At 38.1% G+C, this 21,790-nt stretch overlaps 1 protein-coding gene across 3 annotated transcripts in view; it reads right to left on the bottom strand.

Annotated features, from left to right (window-relative positions):
* Chrna5 (cholinergic receptor nicotinic alpha 5 subunit) overlaps window positions 1–21,790 on the bottom strand; it is a 42,257-nt gene that overhangs the window by 2,867 nt on the left and 17,600 nt on the right. For 2 of the 3 annotated variants that reach the window (XM_048793015.1, XM_048793017.1), the window contains exons 2-5: window positions 12,177–12,328; window positions 6,552–6,596; window positions 5,102–5,211; window positions 2,676–3,507 (exon numbers count right to left, since the gene is read on the bottom strand). In XM_048793015.1, coding sequence (XP_048648972.1) covers window positions 2,676–3,507; window positions 5,102–5,211; window positions 6,552–6,596; window positions 12,177–12,328 — 1,139 coding nt within the window. Of the gene's footprint in view, window positions 1–2,675; window positions 3,508–5,101; window positions 5,212–6,551; window positions 6,597–12,176; window positions 12,329–19,306; window positions 19,375–21,790 lie in introns of all 3 variants that reach the window. The other variant, XM_048793016.1, reaches the window with a different exon arrangement.

The following is a 21,790-nucleotide window of genomic DNA, read 5'->3' as shown; positions in this document are numbered from 1 at the left end:
CCGAGCCACAACCAAAGTATTTAGTTTTTTTCTATTAACTTAATCTTGGCTAGTAGTTGCAAGAATGTAGTGTAATTTTTTGAGAGACAATGGCTTGAGGTTAATTTTATATCAAATTAAAAGTTGGTTCAGAATAATCCACATTAGAAAGCTATAATCTTCTCCCCCGACCACCAGCAGTACATTTTTATACTACTTTTGTACTACTTTATTGACTTTTGGATTTCCTAGGGACTATTTTTATCTAAACTCATGAGGATGGAACCACTGGCTCTGGATCCAGCTTCAGGGACACCCTTTAGGAGTCACCTGGAGGGAAGGGCCAGCTGAGCCAGCCACTGAGCACTAGAAGCTCCCTTTCCTAACATGCCATTTCCTTGGGGGTGGGGTGGGGTGAGGGGCAGGGTTTCCCTCTCCCTTAGCCTCTGTGAAGCACAGGGTCCTTACAGAAACAATGCCCCCAACTTGTGGGATAGTTTAGAATTCAGAGGATTCTAAACACACCACTACTTCTCTGCTTCTAAGTTTTGTCTTGGAAATAAAACTTATTTCCTGGTCCTAGTTTATAACCCTTACTGTTTTTGCACAATTCTTTGTAGACATTTATTAAATTCCATCTCAGTCTAAATCATTATCTAAAATAAATCCACTTTTCAAGACTCCATTCATTGGTAGCTTCAGACCTTATAAACTAATTTAATTATACTACCATCAAATAGAAACTTTACAAATCCACAAGCATTAAAAGTCATTATAAGTGCCAGGCACAGTGGAGCATGCCTGTAATCCCAGTGGCTCGGGAGGCTGAGGCAGGAGGATTGCAAATTCAAAGCCAGCCTCAGCAACTTAGCAGGCCCTCAGCAACTCAGAGAGACCCTGTCTCTAAATAAAATATTTTTAAAAGGCTGGGGACATGGTTCAGTGTCCCTGGGTTCAACCCCTGGTACAAAAAAAAAAAAAGTTCATTATAAGTAAGCCAGGTGCAATGGCATGTGCTTCCAGTCCCAACTACCAGGGAGGCTGAAGCAGGTGGATCTCTTAAGCCCAAAAGTTTGAGGCCAGCTTGGCAACATGGCAAGACTCTGTTTCAAAACACAAAACAAAAAAAGTTTACTAGAATTGTGTGTGATATATCCCTTTTGGGAGGAAGTTTTTTTTTCCTCTCACTCCCAATCCCCATACTAGGGATTACACCCCACCCCTGCCCCCAAGCCATATCCTCATATACCACTAAGCCATATCCCTAGCCCTTTTTTTAAAAATGTTTTTTTAGTTGTAGTTGGACATAATATCTTTATTTTATTTACTTATTTTTATGTGGTGATAAGGATCGAACCCAGCACCTCACATGTGCTAGGTGAGCATTCTATCGCTGAGCCACAGCTCCAGCCCCATTATTTTTTACTTTGTGACAGCGCCTCACCAAGTTGCTGAGGCTGGCCTTGACTTATGATCCTTCTGTCTCAGCCTCTTGAGAAGCTGGGATTTGTAGGTGTGCACTCTGGTGCTGGCTGTTATTTATTAGATTTGTTCCATTTCCTACCTACACCTGCTAGAAAACTTTCCATTAAAAACAAAAGCTTTAGAAATTAAAATTTATATAATTTTTATGGGACCATGTAAAGTTAATTCAATTATGAAAGTATCGTTATAGTCATAGCTTTAAAAACATTACACAATAGAAATGAAGAAAGACTGACACAATTGAAAATTTCAAACATTTTGGGAAAAAAACCCAGTTCAATATTACCACATTGGTAAAATGTATATATGTTCAGCTCTTATATTTTAAATGTTAATTAACCTTAAATAACAACAAGTGAAACTTGTTTTCTATAATAAAGTCTTAAGCAAATTAAGCATATTATTAAGCACTATTACTAAGTTTCATATGAACACTTTGAACTATAATAACTAATACACAAGAACACCTTACTCCTTTTAATTTTATTAAAATTTCTTATTAATGAACCACAAAAAATTTTTTTCTAGGAAAATATCTTGACTGTATTTTTAAAGAGCCTACATTAGGCTCCTTCTTTTAAAAATAAAAGTTTTGATAAATTATAATGCAGTTGTGCCTGCTGATTATCACTGAATTCAGAAGCAAAGTTACTGAAGATAAAACTAAGACGGTATCTTAATTAATGTCAAGATTACTATTCCTTTGAATGCATACCAATAAAATTTCTTTTAAGTTACCCAAGATGCTGCTGGGAGAAATGGAGAGAAGTATAGTTGCCCCAGAGATGTAGAGATGCCCCATTTTGCCAGGGTTTAATGGAAACGGGTTTTAATATTTTTTTTTAGGATTTTTTTTTTTAGTTGTTGATAGGCCTTTATTTTATTTATTTATATGCGGTACTGAGAAACCAACCCAATGCCTTACACTTGGGAGGGAAGTGCACTAATGCTGAGCTACAATCCCAGCCCCTTAATTGTTTCTTTGTTGTTGTTTTTTTCCATACTGGGCATTATGGGGATTAAACCCAGGGTCTTGCACAGCAGTAGGCAAGCACTCTACTGCTGAGCTACACCCCCAGACCATAAGATTTTTTTTAAAAAAATAGCAATGTATCCCTCAGTCTATGCTTAGCCTTAATGGTCATGCTGAATCATTACAGTCCCCTCTTAGAATCCAAGCAGAACTGCATTCATAAACACATGTCACAGACCTCACGGACATCATTCTCCTTCATGACATGTCTTGTAATGTAGCGAATAGAATCAAGTGCAGCTTCCAACGTGTTTCTTGAAGATTTTGGTTCACTACCACTCTCGGTTTCCTTTCTTTGAGTGAAGTACCTGTCTACGTGACTTCTCATGCAAAGCAGTTTGGGAAGCTTGTGAAGAAATATCTTGCGGACCCAGGGTGCCATAGCGTTGTGTGTTGAGGAAGAGCGATGGTGAATGTTAATGGCGAAGACAGTCACCATAATTGATAGGGTCACAAAAATCATGGTGAACACCAGGTACTCTCCAATCAGAGGTATTACTTTAGAAGAGGAGGGTATGATCTCTTCAATAACCAGAAGGAAGACAGTCAGAGAGACAAGGACCGAAGTGCACAGACTAATCTTTTCACCTTCATTTGAAGGAAGATAGAAGACAACTACTGTCAGAAATGAGAGCCCAATACAGGGTATAATAAGGAACAAGGTATAAAAGAGAGGCAGTCGCTTAATTACAAAGGAGTAAGTGATGTAGGGGTACCAGCAGCAGCTGTCAGTTCTGTTTCCTTTGCTCCCCGCTGCACTCACAATTTCCCATTCTCCATTATCAAAAAAATCTGTCTTGTCTACATCTTGGTCCTCTAGGATTATATCAACCTGAGATCCATCGTACGTCCAAGAGCCAAATTTCATGGAACAGTTTTGGAGATCAAATGGGAAAAATGTGACATCAATAGTACAGGAACTTTTGTAGTTTGCTGGCTGTGTCCAGGTGACAGTGCCATTGTACCTGACAACTGTTTTTGTACTGGCCCCTTCAAAACGTCCATCTGCACTAAAATACAAACATGTTCAGTAACAAAACAGAAAATACAACTCAATCATGCACTGTATAAGCCAAAAATAAAAGAAAGCCTATAACTGACAGCATGAAATATTTTAAAATTACTACCCTTCATATATACCTGCTGTACATAGGGGACGCTGCTCTAGAGATCTTCCTTAAACATCTGACCTTACTGGAACTGAACAACTTCTACATGTTTTCCAGGACTGAAAAATCCATACTTTTCATTTTGCAATTTTAGCGGTTGAAAGAACCTCACTTTACACACAAAATAAAATCAGGCTATTTATACACAGGACATGCACAGAGCCAGAACCTGAATTCACATTCCTAGACTCCCCACATGGAGTTCTTTCTTCTCCACCACAAACACTGGACATTTTCCACGGTACCAGGAAAAGAACGCTCCCCCTGGGCACAGCCCTGGAAGACAGCAGTGCTTGTTGGGCTCTCCCACAAGTAAACTCCTATGCTGAAGAAGCCTAGTAAGAAGCTGTAACCCAACACATGATTTGTTTCAAAATTGTGTTTATCTTCAGATTCGTGTATCTTTTATACAGTACTCTGTAATATATCTATGTGTGGTATAAAAAAGTCTTTAATTACTGAGAGTAATTAAAGAAAGTTGTAGCACCTTACCTCAAGCTTGTTTACCCTTCTCTATCAAGAAACATGGAGGTGCACCAATAAAAAAATATGTGGAAAGAAAAAAGGGAGGTCAAAAGTTTCAAAAGATTATTTTTATACAGCATTGTGTCAAATGCCTTTTTGCAAATAAGACAAAGTACTTTAGAATGAGCACAAATTTCCTGATTTTCCCCAGAGTGGTCCTAGAATAAGAAATGAAACTGGTACCCCAAATTTTCCTCTCCCCCCAATTAAAAAAATCCTCCAAATATACCTAGGCAGGATGCCTATAAAGATGGGTTAATAATTAACCCAATATTCCTTATCACAGGAAAATGACAATACAGTATTTAAACAAAATTAGAAGGATGCTTTTGAACATAATATGTGACCACAACTAAAAAACAGACCCCAAAATCTGGAAATCTGCCAAATATGTGGAGGATAAATAGGAATGTCACACTGCTTTGGTGTGAAGCCCTACCCGACTACGTGAGAGCTATGTGATCTTAAATAAGGTGTAACTACCCTAGGCCTCCATTTTCTTATCTTAAAATGTATATACTCATATCCAATGCATGAGGTTATTGTGAGAATCAAATTACATAAAGCACATAAGGCATTTACTAGCACATTCCAGACACATGGAAGTTCACCATATGTGTAAGCCAATAACTGTGGTTATGTCTAATTTCCCCCATTCCTTACACCTTCCTGTACTTCCCAAACCTTTTTCAAATTTCAGAAATCAGAGAACACTTTTATGATAAAAAATAGTACACACAAGAAAAAAAGGAGGAGTCACAGAACCTCTTAGTAGGTTTAAGAAACAAAGGAACATAAAATCTAGTCATATATAGCTGAACGATTTTCAAAGGGGAACAAATGACTGCTGCCTGATAGTAATACACGTTTTCTTTCAAAAATATAAAATGGCATTTAGAATACAACTTACTTATCAAACAAAACAATGTCTGGGGTCCAGAGGGAGTCTGAAGGAACACGTATAACTTTTATTCCACCATAGTCATCAGGGTTCCATCTTAATTTTACATCTGTCCATTCCTTTAAAATGAAGAAATCTGCCTCAATTCCAAACCAAATAATAGTCAAAATAGTGAAAATTATACTCTTTGTCAAGTCCTGAAATTTTAGACATGAAATCATCTTTGCCCCCAATACAGAAAACTCAACTCCATCTCTTTGATGTGGGCACTGAAGCCCAACTTCTAGGTAGTGGCTCTGGCTATGGACTCAGGGCTCATGGTCCTCATGAGACACAGGAGACAACCAAAGCTGATGCACTCATGGCTCCATGCAGCACCTCTTCTCCCACCAACTGACCATGCCCAGGACTTGAAGCCATGGGCCCCCAAGGTTCAGAGGAAACATTCTCTTTTCCCAACTGTATCGTTACTCAATTTGGCTGGACTGGTCTGTGCAAAGGGGATTTGGATTTATTACACATTCCGCATATTTAAACACCATATCAGCCTCCATGTAGTAACACTTCTGTGATCATATCAAGGTAAGAGTCACATGCCAAGAAAGGCACATCTGCTTTTTAGGAGTTTCAGGTTAGGGATGTTGGTAATAGGCATAAGAATTAGGAATGGTGGAATAAACAAAAGGGAAGCACTCATCAAACTATTGAGGGCATACGTATGGTAGCCCAGTAAAATGGGGACCTTCATATAAAAGGCACTCTATGTAAAAATAACGTATTACATTCTTGTCCACTCCCATCTCAGAGTTAAAGCCAACATCCTTGCAGTGCGCTATGAGCCACTATTCCATTAGTCTCCTATTACTTACCCCTCACCATGTCTCACTCATTTCTAGCCACATTGGCCTTGCTACTCCTTTAAGTGAGACACATCCCAGCCTCAGGGCCTTTGCACTTACTGGTCCCTCCACCTGGAATGTTCCTCCCCAGGCACCCACAGGGCTTTCTTCTTCTCCTCCAAGTCTTTGTTCAAACTTTGCCTTCCAGGTGACATTTTCTCTGAACATTCTGCTTATTAGTATAGTCCTTAACATTCCCTAACCTCTTTCCCAATGTGTTCTCCAAGCTCATCAGCTTCTAAGGTACTTGTTCCTTTTCCTCCCACTAGAATGAAATTCCATGAAGGCAAGGATTTTGGAGTTTGTTTTGTTCACTAAAGTTTCCCCAGTGCCCAGCACAGAGCCTGACACATAGAAGGCACTTGAAAAATATTAACTAATTAACAAGTATTTAACTTGAAAAATATTAACTGATTCAACATAAGAATTCATCTACTGTCATTTTTCTGTATTCGGCCAATTCACCAAGACCACATATTCATGTCCCTTTGTGCTGTAAGCCCTGTGGTAATTGGTGGTGCCAGCTTCTAGCTGGACGCCCATTTGAATGTTATACATACCTGTTTCAACCAGACATTTGTTGTCATTAACTGATTTTTCTCATCCTATGAATAAAAATTTAAATAAGATTATTGCAATTATAGAAGCAATTCTTTAAATAAAATAAGAAGCGTTATGTTTTTATACAAATATCCTCCATATAGAATTGACATTCTGCTTATCACTCTGGTTCTCTAGAAAATTTGTATTCTTTTCCAGCCTAATTTCACATTATTCCTTTCAACATACTCTGTACTTCAGATAAACTACCTTAAAGCATACCGTTGGGCATTTTTAGATTTAACATTCATGGTAACAACTACTATAATTTCCTCAAATTTAAGACAGAATCTAAGATACATAGCATTATTCTATTTGCTTAGCACCAAAAGGAAGAGAAGCTATCAATGAATTGCAAGCTGTCATTAATTATAAGATATACTCTAGTTCAGAGATGGCAAAATATGGAAAAGCATGCATCTTAGGATTAGTGAGACATGGCATTTCTGTACATTGTCAAGGGACTATTCCTTGTGGGCAAGAATTTGAACTTCCCTGTGGGTCTGCTATGTAAAAAAAAATACGGATGTCTAAGCATTTCACAAAGCCTTTAGGTCTTACTTTTCTAGAGAACCTGGGGTCCTTAAGACTTGTCACTTATTCCTCCAGCTGTCAAATCTTTGCTGTGCCAGCCCTTCCCCAAATTTTCAAGGCCTAATTAAAGTGATATTTTCTCCTACCAAGTTTTACTGAAATTTCATGGAGTCAAATGAACAAGCCAAATTCACCATAATCAACAACCACAAGTACACTATGTATAGGATATGAGGCTAAGCAAAGAGAGCCACAGCGAAGAGAGGCAGCTGGGGAGAGAATACAGTGTAAATAGCTCAGGTAGCTGAAGGTTACCCTTTCCCTATTCTATCCCAACAGCAGGAGGAGACTTGAAGGAAGCACATCCCTAGGGACAAAAGCAGCTGTGTGACATCCACACATAGGAGGAATGATTGCTAGGAATCAGCATAGCCATCCATCTTAAGATGTAGTTCCCAAGAGCAATTTTCTTTAATTAAAACACAAGAGTTCAGGGGTAGGGATGTAGCTCAGTGGTAGACTGGCATACACAAGGCCCTGAGTTCAATCCTCAGCACCATCCAAAAGCAACAGAACACAACAACAGAAAGAGCTGGAGAGGACCTAGAGACCTCATCTACTGTAATTCCTTCCTTCATACTCCAGGTATAGAAACTGGCCCAGTGAAGTGACTTACCTAAAATCACACTAGTCAGTGATAGAACCAATTCTAAAATTTGAATCTCCTAAATCTAAACCTTATCCCACCAGCTCTACTGCCCACCCCAAAGTCACACACCATCCAGAATAACTGCTAATCCCAGTATGAGAATATGCCTGTTCCACAAAAGTTCTAAACAGAGGTATTTATATTTAGGAAAGTTCTGGTAAATATAATTCTTATGATGCTATAGGGCAGTAGGTCATCTTTAAAAGTGATGAATGAACCCTTTTTCTAGAAATGTGAGCACATATTTTGCTCTCTGATTAGAACCCAATCAAACCTTGGTATTTTCAACTACCCATAATGCAGATTAAAAAATAATTCATAAGGAGTTGAGGTTGTAGCTCAGTGGCCCTAGCATGTGTGGGGCACTACGTTCAATCTTCAGCACAATATAAAAATAAATAAATGTGTCCATATATAACTAAAATTTTTTAAAATAATAATCCATAAATTTGCAACTAGCCTCAAAGATGAGGCAGCTAACCCATTACCACAGGGGATGCATCCTAATTTAATGTGGCTGCAGGTATCTCCTGAGCATCTATAATGTGCTCTGCAGAGGGAGGATGCAACAAAATGAAACTGAGTGAGGACAAGTGTGGACAATACCCAGGAGGAAAACACAAAATAAGTGGAGAAGATTAAACTACACGTAAGCACATCAGAAGTTTAAGTGGTAATAGTTTTTTAACCTGATCATAAAAATATAATATTAAAACAAATAAACATGGAGATATTTTTAAAAACAAGCAGGCACAGTGGCACACGCCTGTAATCCCAGCGACTCTAAGAGGTTGAAGCAGGAGGATCCCAAGTGAAAGCCAGCCTCAGCAACTTTGGGAGAACCTGTCTCAAAATAGAAAACTAAAAAGGGCCGGGGATGGAGCTCAGTGGTTAGGCACCCCTGGGTTCAACCTCTGGTACTGAAAAATAAATAAATAAAAAATAAATACATAAAGAGCAGGATAACATGTAGGAAATAAGGTAGAAATCTACAGAAAGTTCAAGGGAGAGCTACCAGCATGATTATAGAATTGAGAGACCCCAATGATGAAAGGATCATAAAAGCACTTAGAAGCAATTCAATGAACTTTCTGTTTTCAACCCCAGGACCAGTCACCCTCATCTTCTATGACTCCAGACCCTCTTGTAGTCACTGACATTCCAACTTCTCTACTGGACTAACTTTATTCTTTTTTTCCTTCTTACAGTACTGAAGATTTAAAAGGGGTGCTCTACCATTGAGCCACATCCCCAGTCCTTTATATTTTTTTTTATTTTGAGACAAGGTCTTGCTAAGCTGTTCAGGCTGGCCTTTAACTTGTAATTATCCTCCCTCAGCATCCCGTGTTGCTGGAATTATAGCCATGCACTGCTGTGGTTAATTTTACCACTTTCTACAAATGTTCCTCAAGGATCAGGTTCCTACTTTTCTTCACTAGCTTTAAAAACTAACCAAAGTTTCAACACTCATCCACAGCCCGCAATTCCAAATTGATATCCTTAGTCTCTCTTTCACCTCAGAGCTGTTCTTGACTTCCCCAGGGCTAGTGAACATTTTCTTTGGAATGAACACCTCAGATCACAAAGTCATCATCCCCTCTGCCATACTCCCATAGCAATCTTTCAGGTTTCTGTTCCTCTTCCACTCTAGGCACCTAGGGTTCAAAATGTGCCACCTGGCCTGGCAAGGCGGCACATGCCTGTAATCCTAGTGGCTCAGGAGGCTGAGGCAGGAGGATCGAGAGTTTAAAGCCAGCCTCAGCAACTCGTCGAGACCCTGTTTCTAAATAAAATACAAAAAAGGGCTGGGGACCTGTCTCAGTGGTCAACCGCCCTAGGTTTAATCCCTGGTACAAAAAAAAAAAGTGATACCTCCTTCCACATTCAGTGGTCAAGTTCTATTATCCCCTCTATGTGACCTAACTTGTCTCTCAAGTTTCTTCAAAACCATGTATGTTACTCACTGATCTTCTAGAGAACTGCTTTTGCCATATCTAGTGCCTGTTGGATCTCTCACCCATTCAGCATTTACCATGTGCCAGACTCGGGGTTGGACACAGGAATAAAGCTAGCCCTGCTCTGCAGAGCACACAAGCACCAGTGGTGGAGTGGGCACTATATCAAAGGGCAGGAGACTACCAGAGGACCAGACTGTCTTGGAGTCTGGGAAAATTTCACAAAGGGTCTGACAGTGCATTGACCTTGAGGAATAAATGCCTCATGCCAGAAGGAAAAAATCATCAAGCAGAAGAAATGGCAGAAACAAAGGCAAGGTGGTATGCAGGGATCACTCCTCACCTGCTCAGCCATTCAGTCACACCATTTTCCTATGTAGCAGGGCTCCCAACATTAATCTGATCTAAACAGCTCCACAAAAAGGCTCAGTATCACTGACAAAGCTATGATTATACTGTTCCTTCTTTTTAAAAATATTTTTAGTTGTTGATGGACCTTTATTTTATTTATTTGTGGTGCTGAGAATCAAACCCATTGCCTCATACATGATAGGCAAATGCTCTACCACTGAGCCACTGAGTCACAACCCCAGCCCATTGTTCCTTTATTTTTTTTTTTAGAGAGAGAGAGAGAATATCTTTTTTGTAGATGGACACAACACAAAGCCTTTATTTATTTATTTTAACTGTGGCTGCTGAGAATCAAACCCGGGTCCCCCCCCCCCCCCGTGCTAGGCGAGCGCTCTATCGCTGAGCCACAATCCCAGCCCCATTGTTCCTTCTTATTAAAGTATTTTTACTCTCTTCCATGTCAGCTGACTATAAGGCCAGCTCAACTGGCACCTCCTCTATCCTGCCTTCTTTGATAATCTCAATCATCATGATAGATCTGAAGTCCCAGCTATTCATGCCATCATGATTTAGTACTTCAGTATTCTGAAGTGACTCTACAATGGCCTCAACCAGAAAGAAAGATCTTTGAGAGCAAGCCCCACTTTATCTTACTTCCTACTTTCCTATCTTTATTTAATATCTCCCCATACCATCTAGCAAAGGGTCATATGTATTCACTGATTTCTCTGGAAGCAACTAGGTGACATATATCATCATGCTAGGAATCAAACCCAGGGCCTTGATGAACAAACACTGTACCACTGAGCTACACCTCCAACCCCTGACTAACTGCCTTTCTTAAGAAAAGGAGAAATTCAGATATTTGTGTACAAACATCATCATTGTTATTTACAATAAGAAAACTGAACAATAATCTGCTAACAATAGGAGAATGGATTTTTAAAAAGGAATCTCATGTAGCCATTATAGTAGGGAAAAAGTCAGCAATCAAAATCGTATCTAAAAATATTCTAATTGTATCATACACACACACAAAAAAAAATAAATAAATAAAACTGTCTAAAACAACCTAACAGGTTAACATTAGTCATCTCTGGGTGGTAGAATTAGAATATATTTCATTTGTATCTTTTGCACTTTAAAAATTCTCTATAAACTGTGTGCAGTGATATATGTCTGTAATCCCAGCAACTGGGGAGGCTGAGGCAGAGGAACACAAGTTGAAGATAAGTCTCGGCAACTTAGTAAGATCTTTTCTCAAAATAAAAAATAGAAAGGGCTGAGGATGTAGTTGAGTGGTAAAGTGCCTCTAGGTTCAAGTTCCAGTACCAAAAACAAAAGAAAAAGAAAAAGAAACCAACTCTACAGAAATCATGCATTACTTCTCTAATCAGAAAATAATGACACATCTATAAATATTATTTTAAAAAATACATATGTGAAAAAAATACATATATATATATATATATATATATATATATATATGGATATACATATACACACACACATGTTGACCTATTCTAGGAACATAGCAGGGAAATAATGATTAGCATGACCAGGACAAGAAGAAACTACCTTAAAAATTAGTGTGAATTTTTAGTTTAAATAGGAAGGATCTCTTGGACAGTGAAAGTTATCAAGGAAACTTATTCTCCCTTGTGAATGTCACATGGAAAAGTCTCTGTAATGTTGTAGTGTGATACTGAGACAATGTCCTGTTGAGATACTTTTTGGACCTAAGAATATATAATTCTAAAACTGTTTGTTCCTCTTAAATTTTTTGATCTATGTTTAACACATTTAAAGAGAAACTTTAATATAAAATGTTTCAGTATCTTTGCATTTGTGAAAGACAAACTTATTATCATTGCCAAATGAGATAAAACAATTTCCAAATTATACAAAACCATATAAACACATTATGTCTGTGGCACAGTAATTATTTTTTCCTGAGGAGTTCCTTGAGGAAAGGCACACAACAGACTCTCATGAAATTGGTGTGATAAGGAATATGTAATAATATGCACACCTACCACATCCACTAATTGAGATATTGCAAGGCCAAACTTGATTTTTATTTTGTCATTCAGGTATTCCACAGGACGAACCCATCTTTCATAGTCTTGAAATAAATCCTTAAACAAACTGTCTTCATGTCTTGCAACAGAGGATGGTTCAGATAATCCTGTGTATAACAAATTTTTAGAAGTTATTTGTATTTTAAGAAATTAAATATTATTAAAGATTCAACTATTATGAATGCAGATTTTAAATGGAATATTAATACAAACACTTGTGATCAAATAAGGGTCATTCTGGCTCAGATATAATTCTTAAGTTAAATCAGATTACCTATGGAAATATGCTGAGTTCTTTAAGAAACAGTACAAATACAGCATAATTTAAACTCTAAATACTAAGTAAAGGGGATATAGCTCGGTGGTAGAACTCTTGACTAGCAAGCAGAAGGCCCTAGGTTCAGTCAACAGCACCACAAAAACAAAAAGCAAAACAAAACAAAATCTACATAATAAAAGCTTTTCTATTGTCAGAGCTACAGAGATTGCTGAGAATAAAATTCCACACCTAGAAAACAAATACACTGAAGCAAAGTCTTTTTATCAAGTGTAAATTTAAAATAAATATGTTAGTGGCATAATTTTATATATGAATATTGAATGAATTATTTATATTTGTCATATATTTGCTACACTTTTGTATAAAATCACTTTAGGAGCTAATAGGAAAAACATTTACTTCAAACAAAAATGTCACTGGGCCAGACACAGTGGCCATGCCTGTAATCCCAATGACTCAGGAGGCTGAGGGAGGAAGATTTTGAGTTTAAAGCCAGCCTCAGCAATTTAACAAGGCCCTAAGCAACTCAGTGATACCCTGTCTCCAAATAAAATATTTTAAAAAGGGTTGGGGATGTGGTCAGGGGTAAAGCACCCCTGGGTTCAATCAAAAAAGTCACTGGTGCGGCTGGGATTGTGGCTCAGTGGTAGAGCACTTGCTTAGCATGTGTGAGGCACTGGGTTTGATTCTCAGCACTGCATATAAATAAATAAAATAAAGGTCCATTGAAAACTTAAAAAAAGTCACTGGTTTATTTATCATCAAGTATACAAACACAGGAATTATAGTAGCTATCAGAGATGATCCTTCTCCAATGTAAAAGAAAGCATTTGAAAGAAAACTAGCACTCTGACAGAATTCTCTTTTTATTATGGTAGACCATGATTTCTGTACAAAGCTATTAAAAAGTTATCTGGTGACACTAACTGAAAGAAATCCATTTCCTAATTCTCCTTCACTGCCTATTATTTCATTAATATAGCAGCCTCAAGGATTTATGTCCTGCTTCCCTGAGCAGTGCAAGATTTCATCTATAAATCCCACAGTTTGTGTCACCCCTCCCATAAATGTCTCCTTATGAGGGAATGCAGCACAGCATTTGCCATTTAGATTAAATTAGAATACTGTACACTGGAGAGTCATCTAAATATTTAACAGCTGTTGATTTTAGAGCTTTAAGTTAAAAGAACATTACTGAACCATTTTTCCTCTTTTAATCCTATTTTAAAGATTTATCATCTCTGAAATGCCAAAAATTTAAGGTTGTTTAAATGATAAAAATAAATAGAATGTCTTTCAATTGCATCTAAGAACCATTTTTGCCTTGGGGTGGAGGGGACAAACTAGTTTGAATTGTTGTCTCAAATTGTGTTTGAAAGATAGATTAGGTAGCGTATACATAAAATAATTCAATCCCAGCATTCTGCCCAACGTTCAAGATACTGCTTGGTAAATACCTCTGTAATACGTCCAATACTAGAAATATCATTTTCTTAGCACACTTTACAGAAATGGCAGGCACAAATGCCAGTAGTATTTTTTAGCACAACCTCGATGGTGAACTCAATTCTACTTAGTGGTTATGCTTTTTTAGTTGGTTCTAAATGTTTTAAGTTTATGCTGCTTGGAATGTTAAAAAGGAGACAATACAATGTATTCCCCTCATTTCACAAATGGGATATGACCAGAAACACCAATGCTACAGAGCTTATTAACTGCAGAATTCTGAAGGACATCCAAGGCTCCCATCAGCCTCTTGCTCTTGTCACCCTAATATCTTCCATCTTGAGTCAGCTTTCTAGAAAAGCATAATTAGTGCCTTATCCCCTGAGAGCTTTATCCCACATGGATCTTTGCTCACTCATTCATTGTTTATTGGACATGCGCCTGGTATCAGGTGCTGGGAACACACTGATAAACAAAACAGCATCCACATTTGCAGTCCAGCAGGAAAGAGTGACACAAACAAACTGAAAATACTTTTTAAAAAGTTGTTGTGAATAATTAACATTTGCTTATACTACTCAAAATACATACATCAAATCAGTGACTATCGACCTGGGTTACTTAGAATTTACTTTTCACACAATGTTTGACCACATTATATACTATTGTGTATGATTTGCTATGTACTATTTTTTTATTATATGAATCTCGTATCTCCAAAGATAGCAATGTCCTGAAATTCAGGAACATTTCTACATTTTGACATCACTATAGCTAAGTATAAATCTGGTCACACTGGTTACTTAATGCATTTTAGTTTTCCTTCCCTTCTTTGACTTGAAAATACTTGATTTTGAAAAAAAGGAAACCTGGAGGAAATACTTGCAAATTGTATATCTGGTAAGGGGTCTATATTTAAAATAAAAAACGATTATAAATCAATGATAAAAGACTCAATAAGTCAATCAATAACTCAAAGATCAAAACTGAACTTTAAAATGGGCAAAAGGTTTGACAAGACATTTCTTCAAATAACAATGGCAATAAACACATGAAAAAATGTTCAACCCCTTTAGCTATCAGGAAAATGCAAACAGTGAGATTCATACACAATAGAATATCAATAATCAAAAAAGATATAATAAATAAATGCTGGAGAGGATGTAAAGAAATTTGGACTCTCATGGTATAATCGCTATGGAAAGCAGTCTGGCAGTTTTTCAAAAGGCTAAGTATCGATTTACCAAAAACTCAGCAATTTCAAATGAAAACAGATGTTCACATAAATACCTGTATATGCATGTTCACAACATTACTCATACTAGCTAAAAGCTGAAAACAACTCAAATGTCCATCAAATGAAAAATGGGTAGAAAAAAAATGTGGTATATCCATATAATGGAATATTTGGACATAAAAAGGAATGGATTACTGATACATAATAGAACATGGATAAATCTTGAAAACACTAGGTGAAATAAGCCAGTCAAAACAGACAACATATTGCATGATTCCATTTATATGAAATGTCCAGTATAGACAAGTCTATAGTTACAAAAAGTAGATTAGTGCCAGGTGTGGTAGGGCACACTTGTAATCCCAATTACTCAGAAGACTGAGGCAAGAGGATGGCAAGTTTAAAGAAGCCTGGACAATTTAGCAAGACCCTGTTTTAAAATAATTTTTTTTTTTGGTACCGGAGATTGAATTCAGGGGCACTCAACCACTGAGCCACATCCCCAGCCCAATTTTGTATTTTTATTAGAAACAGGGTCTCACTGAGTTGCTTAATGCCTCGATGTTGCTGAGGCTGGCTTTGAACTTGTGATCCTCCTGTCTCAACTTCACTGAGGATTACAGGCATGTGCCACCGTGCCCAGCCTTAAAATAAAATTTTAAAGGGTTGGGGTTATAGCTCAGTGGTAGAGCATTTGCCTACCACATTCAAAAAAGCTTTGGGTTCCATCCCTAGCAACGAAGAATTTTTAAAAAGAGCTAAGTAACCAGGTACGATGGCATAAACCAGTAATCCTAGTGACTCAGGAAGCTGAGGCAGGAAGATCACAAGTTTGAGGCTGTGTCTGAACTGAGACCCTGTCACAAAAACAAAACAAAACAAAACAAAAAGGAGTGGGGATAGCTGGGGATGTAACTCAGTGGTAGAGCACCTACCCACCATTGCATGAAACCCTGGGTTCAATCCCCACTACTGAAAAAAGACAAATAATGACTGCATAGTGTTGAGGAGGGAATGGTTTTGGAGGAGATAATGAAAATGTTCTAAAAAGCTCATTGTGATAGCTATACATCTCTTTGACTATGCTAAAAACATTTAACTTTAAATTGGTGAATTATATAACGTGGATTATATGCAATAAAGCTGTTAAAAGGAATAAGGAAAGGTCTTTATGACTGAGAAGCAGATGTACAATTCAGGAATAAATCAGAAAATGTAAGAGTACAGATAACATTTAAAATTTGAAAAACTTTAGTTGAACATAGTTAATTCATAAGTTTTCCTGTATTTTTAAAAAGTTCATTTCTTCTTTTTTTTTAGTTGTAGATGAACACAATACCTTTTATTTTTTTATGAGGTGCTGAGGATTGAACCCAGTGCCTCACATGTGCTAAGCAAGTACTCTACCATTAAGCCACAACTCCAGCCCAGTTTTCCTGTATTGATAATATAAATAAACCTAATATGCAATGCCACTGCATTTATTTTCCTTACTCTTAAGTGTTTATACCTTTCCCAGGAATCATCTATTTTTGATAATTTTTTGTTTTACTTAAAATACCTTTTTTGATCAATGCTTTTAATAAAATATGGTATGTAATAAAAATGTCAACTACACACTTGAAAAATATCAATAGCTAACACACGCACACCCTTTATAAGTGAAGAGAATGAAGTTCTAAGAGGTGGTTAATTGCCCCAAACCATATAGCTGAAGTCAGGTTTGTCGACAAGGCCTATATCAACTGATCCCACCTTTTTAGGGTAAATGCCAGGTAGTCACAGAACTGTAATGGCAATGCAGATTAGTCTCTTTCCCCTTATTCAATAGGCTTCTTGAGTCATATAAAATGAAATTAGGGGCTTTTTATGTGTAAAGATACAGAGAAACATTTATTTTCTTGATCATAGACATGCCCCCTCCCCAGAGAGAGGCATGCTTTTCTTAGAGAAAGGTTTTGACAACCCCCTTAATAACAATGGTCCAAAGGATTAGATAAAGACAAATTCTGTTGCTTTCAAACACCAAAGGTACAAATACAAATTGCTGCTGACTTTTTATTTTCCTGGTATTTTATTTGGAGACAGGGTCTCACTAAATTGCTGAGGCTGGTCTTGGTGCAATTCTCATGCCTCAACCTCCCAAGTCACTGGGATTACAGGTGTGTGCCACTGTCCCAGGATACTACTATATTTTTGAAAAGTAATTGTTCAATATTTTAATCTTGCAAACTTTATAAAATGTAAATATATACTCCCTTTATCCAGTAACTCCATATCTGACCCTCAGAGCAATAAAAGAATATAAGGACAAATGTATAGAATGTTTACTGCAATCAACATTGTGACAAAAACCTAGAAACACCGCCAAGAGGTGTGAGCAACCTAAATGTCTATTCACTGAAAAGTGGCAGATAAAATATGGTATATACATATACAATGGAATATAATTCAGCCTTTAAAAGGAAAGAAATTTTGATACATGCTATAACATGGGTGAACCTCAAGGACATTATGCCAAGTGAAACAAGTTGATCACAAAAGACAAACACTGTATGATTCCACTTATGTGAGGTATCTAAAGTAGTCAAGCTTGATAGAAAGAAAGTAGAATGTGGCCCATGAACTTGGGATGGGAAAATGAAGAGTTACTTATTCTATGGGTATAGGGCTTCCATTTTACAAGATAAAAAATTTCTGGAGATCTGATACACAGCAATATGAGTATATTGAACATGATCCAAATGCACACTTAGAAATGGTTGCCAGGTGTGGTGGTGCACACCTGTAGGGTCAGCTACTCAGGAGGCTGAAGGAAGAGAATCACTTGCATCCAGGAGTTTGGAGCCAGCCTAGAAAGATAGTGTCTCTTGGGGGGAAAGAAAAAAAAAGGTTGCAATGACAAACTTATGTTTTTTACTACAATTAAGAATATTTTTTAGAGGTTAGGTGTATAGCTCAGTGGTAGAGCACTTACATAGCAAGCATAAGGCTCTGGGTTCAATCCCCAGCAATGTATACAGAAAAAAAAATTTAATTAAAAAAGATACTTTCACCCAGGAAAATGGCATCTCAACTTTTAACAACTACAAAAGAAGTTTGTAACAAATAGCATCAAATAAAAGCTTAAAAGTTTAGAGATTTTCATGGAGTACTAGTTGAAAGGAAAAAGGCACAGAAGAGAGTATAATACTATTTGTAAAACAATGAATAAAATCTTTATATATAAATCTATATATAATCACTAAATTATATATGCCTGAAGTGTGATAGTAGAAGCAAATGTGACTCCATTTTATTTTATGACTTCATCCTGTAAAACCACCATGCCAAGTAGAAGGGTCAGGACTGGGGCAAGATGTTCTTTTCCTTTTGCTATAGAAACCTTTAAGAACACGGAGCTACCTAATGGGGTATTGTTTCTGTAACTAGGGTAACATGGCTCTGTTTCTGTAACTGGGGTGACTGGGCTAACTGTGACTGGTTAGGCTTCCCACCGCTTGACTGCACTCTCCAGCTTCTGTAACCTGGCTTGCTTGCATTGGCTAGACCCCAGAACATCCCTTTTGTGGTTTTCAGTCTTATAGGAGTGCCCTTGCAATTGTTTGGGGCTGATCAGGGGAATAGCTTTATGTTCTGGTCAGCCGCCACTGGTGTGCTTCAATAAAGGCTTGATTCGATTATACACGAGTGGTCTGGAAGTCAGTTTATGAAATCCCAGGACGAAGCTTTAACTATAACAGAAGAAAATTGTGGAAGTTTGCATAGTATATGAACAAAGATTAATAAAGAGATTTTTTTTCAATTTTTAGTTGTAGTTGGACACAATACCTTTAATTAATTAATTAATTAGTGTGTGTTTTATGTGGTGCTGAGGATCGAACCTAGTGCCTTACATGTAGTGTTAAGTGCCGAGGCAAGCATTCTACCACTGTGCTCACTCTGTCACTCCTATATCTTCCTGACTTTTCCTCTGCCCCTACACTAGTGCAGGGAATTATTTTTCTTCTATCAAGTAAAAGCTCTGTCCTTATGTTATGCAGTCTGGGCCAAGTTTCTTCTGTTCCCCACTACATCCCAGGCTTTTAAAACTCAAAAAGACAAAAATGAACTTCTTCTCACCTCTTTCTGCTGTCACAGCATGTCCCTTCCCTGAAGCAAGGGCACAGAATACCTAGCTTGAGCAGGTACTGAGAAGGGCCAAAGGTAAAAGAAATATCAGGAACAACAACAAAAAAAAAAGGCATTGATATTTCAAAAAGATTATCTTGTCACATTGATATTTTATCCTGAAAACTAAAAATCATCTTGTTTTCTTCCCAGAGTGATCAGTTCTGGCTACTCAAGATAGAACTATCAGTGAGCAATGCTATTTGAAGACATCTGAAATCAGAAAAAGTTGGTTTTAATGGTGCCATCAGTGTCGTGCAGGAATTTCTCTGAAATCTCATGGGTTTAGAACTCCTGTGTGCACTTCTCCCTTGAGAGGCAGGAAATCTTAATGTGGAAAAGTAGTTGCACACACTGAGCCTACTTCATCACAGACAGGCTGGAAAACACACTTGGTGCCTATAATTTGATCAGCTTATTATCTCCCTCAACACTGAATCAGGGTTAGAAGGCCCACTGTTCCCCACCAACTGTTCTCTGAATGAGGGTGAGTGGGATGGCCTTCCAACCAAGCCACTCACCTGCATAGCAACACCCTCCCTGCAGCCCACAGCACTGGCACTCTATGAGCATTGTTCTCACTATACTTTTCCAATCTCTATCAGAGGTTACAAAATTATGCTAACTAAAATTTAATTCTCTTCTTCAATAACATGGAGTTCTTGGTGACAAAAATAAAATGCTGTCAGGCTCACTTCCCTCCTTTGCACCACACATAGGTCAAAAACAATCCACACTCTGCATTAATGGTGCTGTCTAACCATAAAGAAAAATACCAGAACACACAAATGTGATAGGAAGAGCTCTTCTGTGTGCTTGCTATTAATATCATGCCATACCAGCACTATTAAATACAAGAATTATGTTAATAGTCTTCTGCTTTCTCTTGGCAGAACAAATTGTGACTAGCTTCTTATTAATATTGTGCCTTGAACCCCTTTTTACTGTAGAGAATACATTCTATTTTAATGTTTTTGAGATCTTGGCCTCTTTTCTGCCTTCAGTAACAAAATTAATTAACTTTATACTATAAAGTGGTATTTTATATTTATTCTAGAAAAAACTGGTTCACCATAGAGGCCACTGTTCTTTGAAAATGACACATATGCTTTTGGGGTGTCACTGACAGAGAAAGTTTCACAATAAAATAACCACAGGATACTGGGGAATAGGTTACTTGAAAGAATGATCAAGACTTGCCGTCGGAGAAAATGCCTGTCTATTGAGGAACAGCTCTGCATATTTATAGAGCCTAGGACAGTTTGACAGTTATGACAGGTTAATGGTTGAACGTTTTGACAGTTGGCTGGGGTGCTTTCTGATTGGTGGGTAAGGATCATGTGAGCCAGCAGGGCTCACCATTGGATGGCAGGATCATGTGAGCCAGCAGGGCTCATCATTGGACGGCTCTTTTTGGGGGATGGGGAAGTTAGTTTTTGGAGCCGGGGGCGACTCCCAACATTCCCCCCTCTTTGTTATTAAATGAGAGTGGGCATCGACTCATTCTGGCTGCTTCCTGCTGAGATGGGTTGGTGTGGGAAAAAGAGAGGAGAGAAGTAAGAAGCCCCCACAGGAGGGCAGAGAAGACCATATCAACGAAGGTTCCTTGCCACCACAGATCCATGATGATGTCAGTCCCCATTCGGCATAGGTCTCGACTGGAGTATCATCAGTAGCCAGGAGTTGGTAATTCCTGAGGAGAAGCTGGTTAAAAGCTTGATTCAAAATTTTACCCTCCTGAATCTGAATGAACTTTATGATAAACGGAAGGAACAGGCACAGGGAGTTTTTAGAGCCCAAATCTAATGGGGTCTCTGGGTCTGCAAGCTGCCTTGTTGGCACAAGGGAGGGTTAAGTGCTCAGCCTTGAGTGGGGACTTGGGCATTTGGGCTTGAAGCAAATAGGTGATAAAGAACCAGACAGAGGGTTTGAGAAGACAGGTCATCCTGCAGCTAACTTTGTTTGGCATGACCTGAAGACCATCCTGTCCTGCACCTAACACCCTCAATTCCACTCTTCATTCCTAGTACAATCTAGCTCCCTCCCCTCTCTATTAAGGCTGCTCTTCAAATTTTCTCCTAACTGGGTGTACCAGCTTGCTTTTTGCTTTTCTTGAAGGCGGCCAAGGGAGGACGGTGGCCCATTGTTACCATATTTCCCTTTGAGAGCAGTCAGATCTCTCCAGGTTTTATGTGAAACACCTCAACTTTAAATACTGATACTTGAAATTCTTACAAAACTAGGAGGGTAAACAAAACACACATGTTCCTCCTTAGGCCCAAAAGGCAACTGGTAAAGTGCTCTCTTATGATCACCCTTATTCAGGGGTCACCATGCTCTGGACACCTAAGTGGTTTGTCAGAAGGACAACACACAACGGTCCCACTACCGGCTAGATCCAAGCAAGTAGGGGGTCTGTAAGGAAAAGAAGGGGGT

This window comes from Marmota marmota, unplaced genomic scaffold (assembly GCF_001458135.2).
Source record: "Marmota marmota marmota unplaced genomic scaffold, marMar, whole genome shotgun sequence".
NCBI classification, from domain to species: Eukaryota; Metazoa; Chordata; class Mammalia; order Rodentia; family Sciuridae; genus Marmota; species Marmota marmota.
This window is presented reverse-complemented; position numbering and strand designations above follow the sequence as displayed.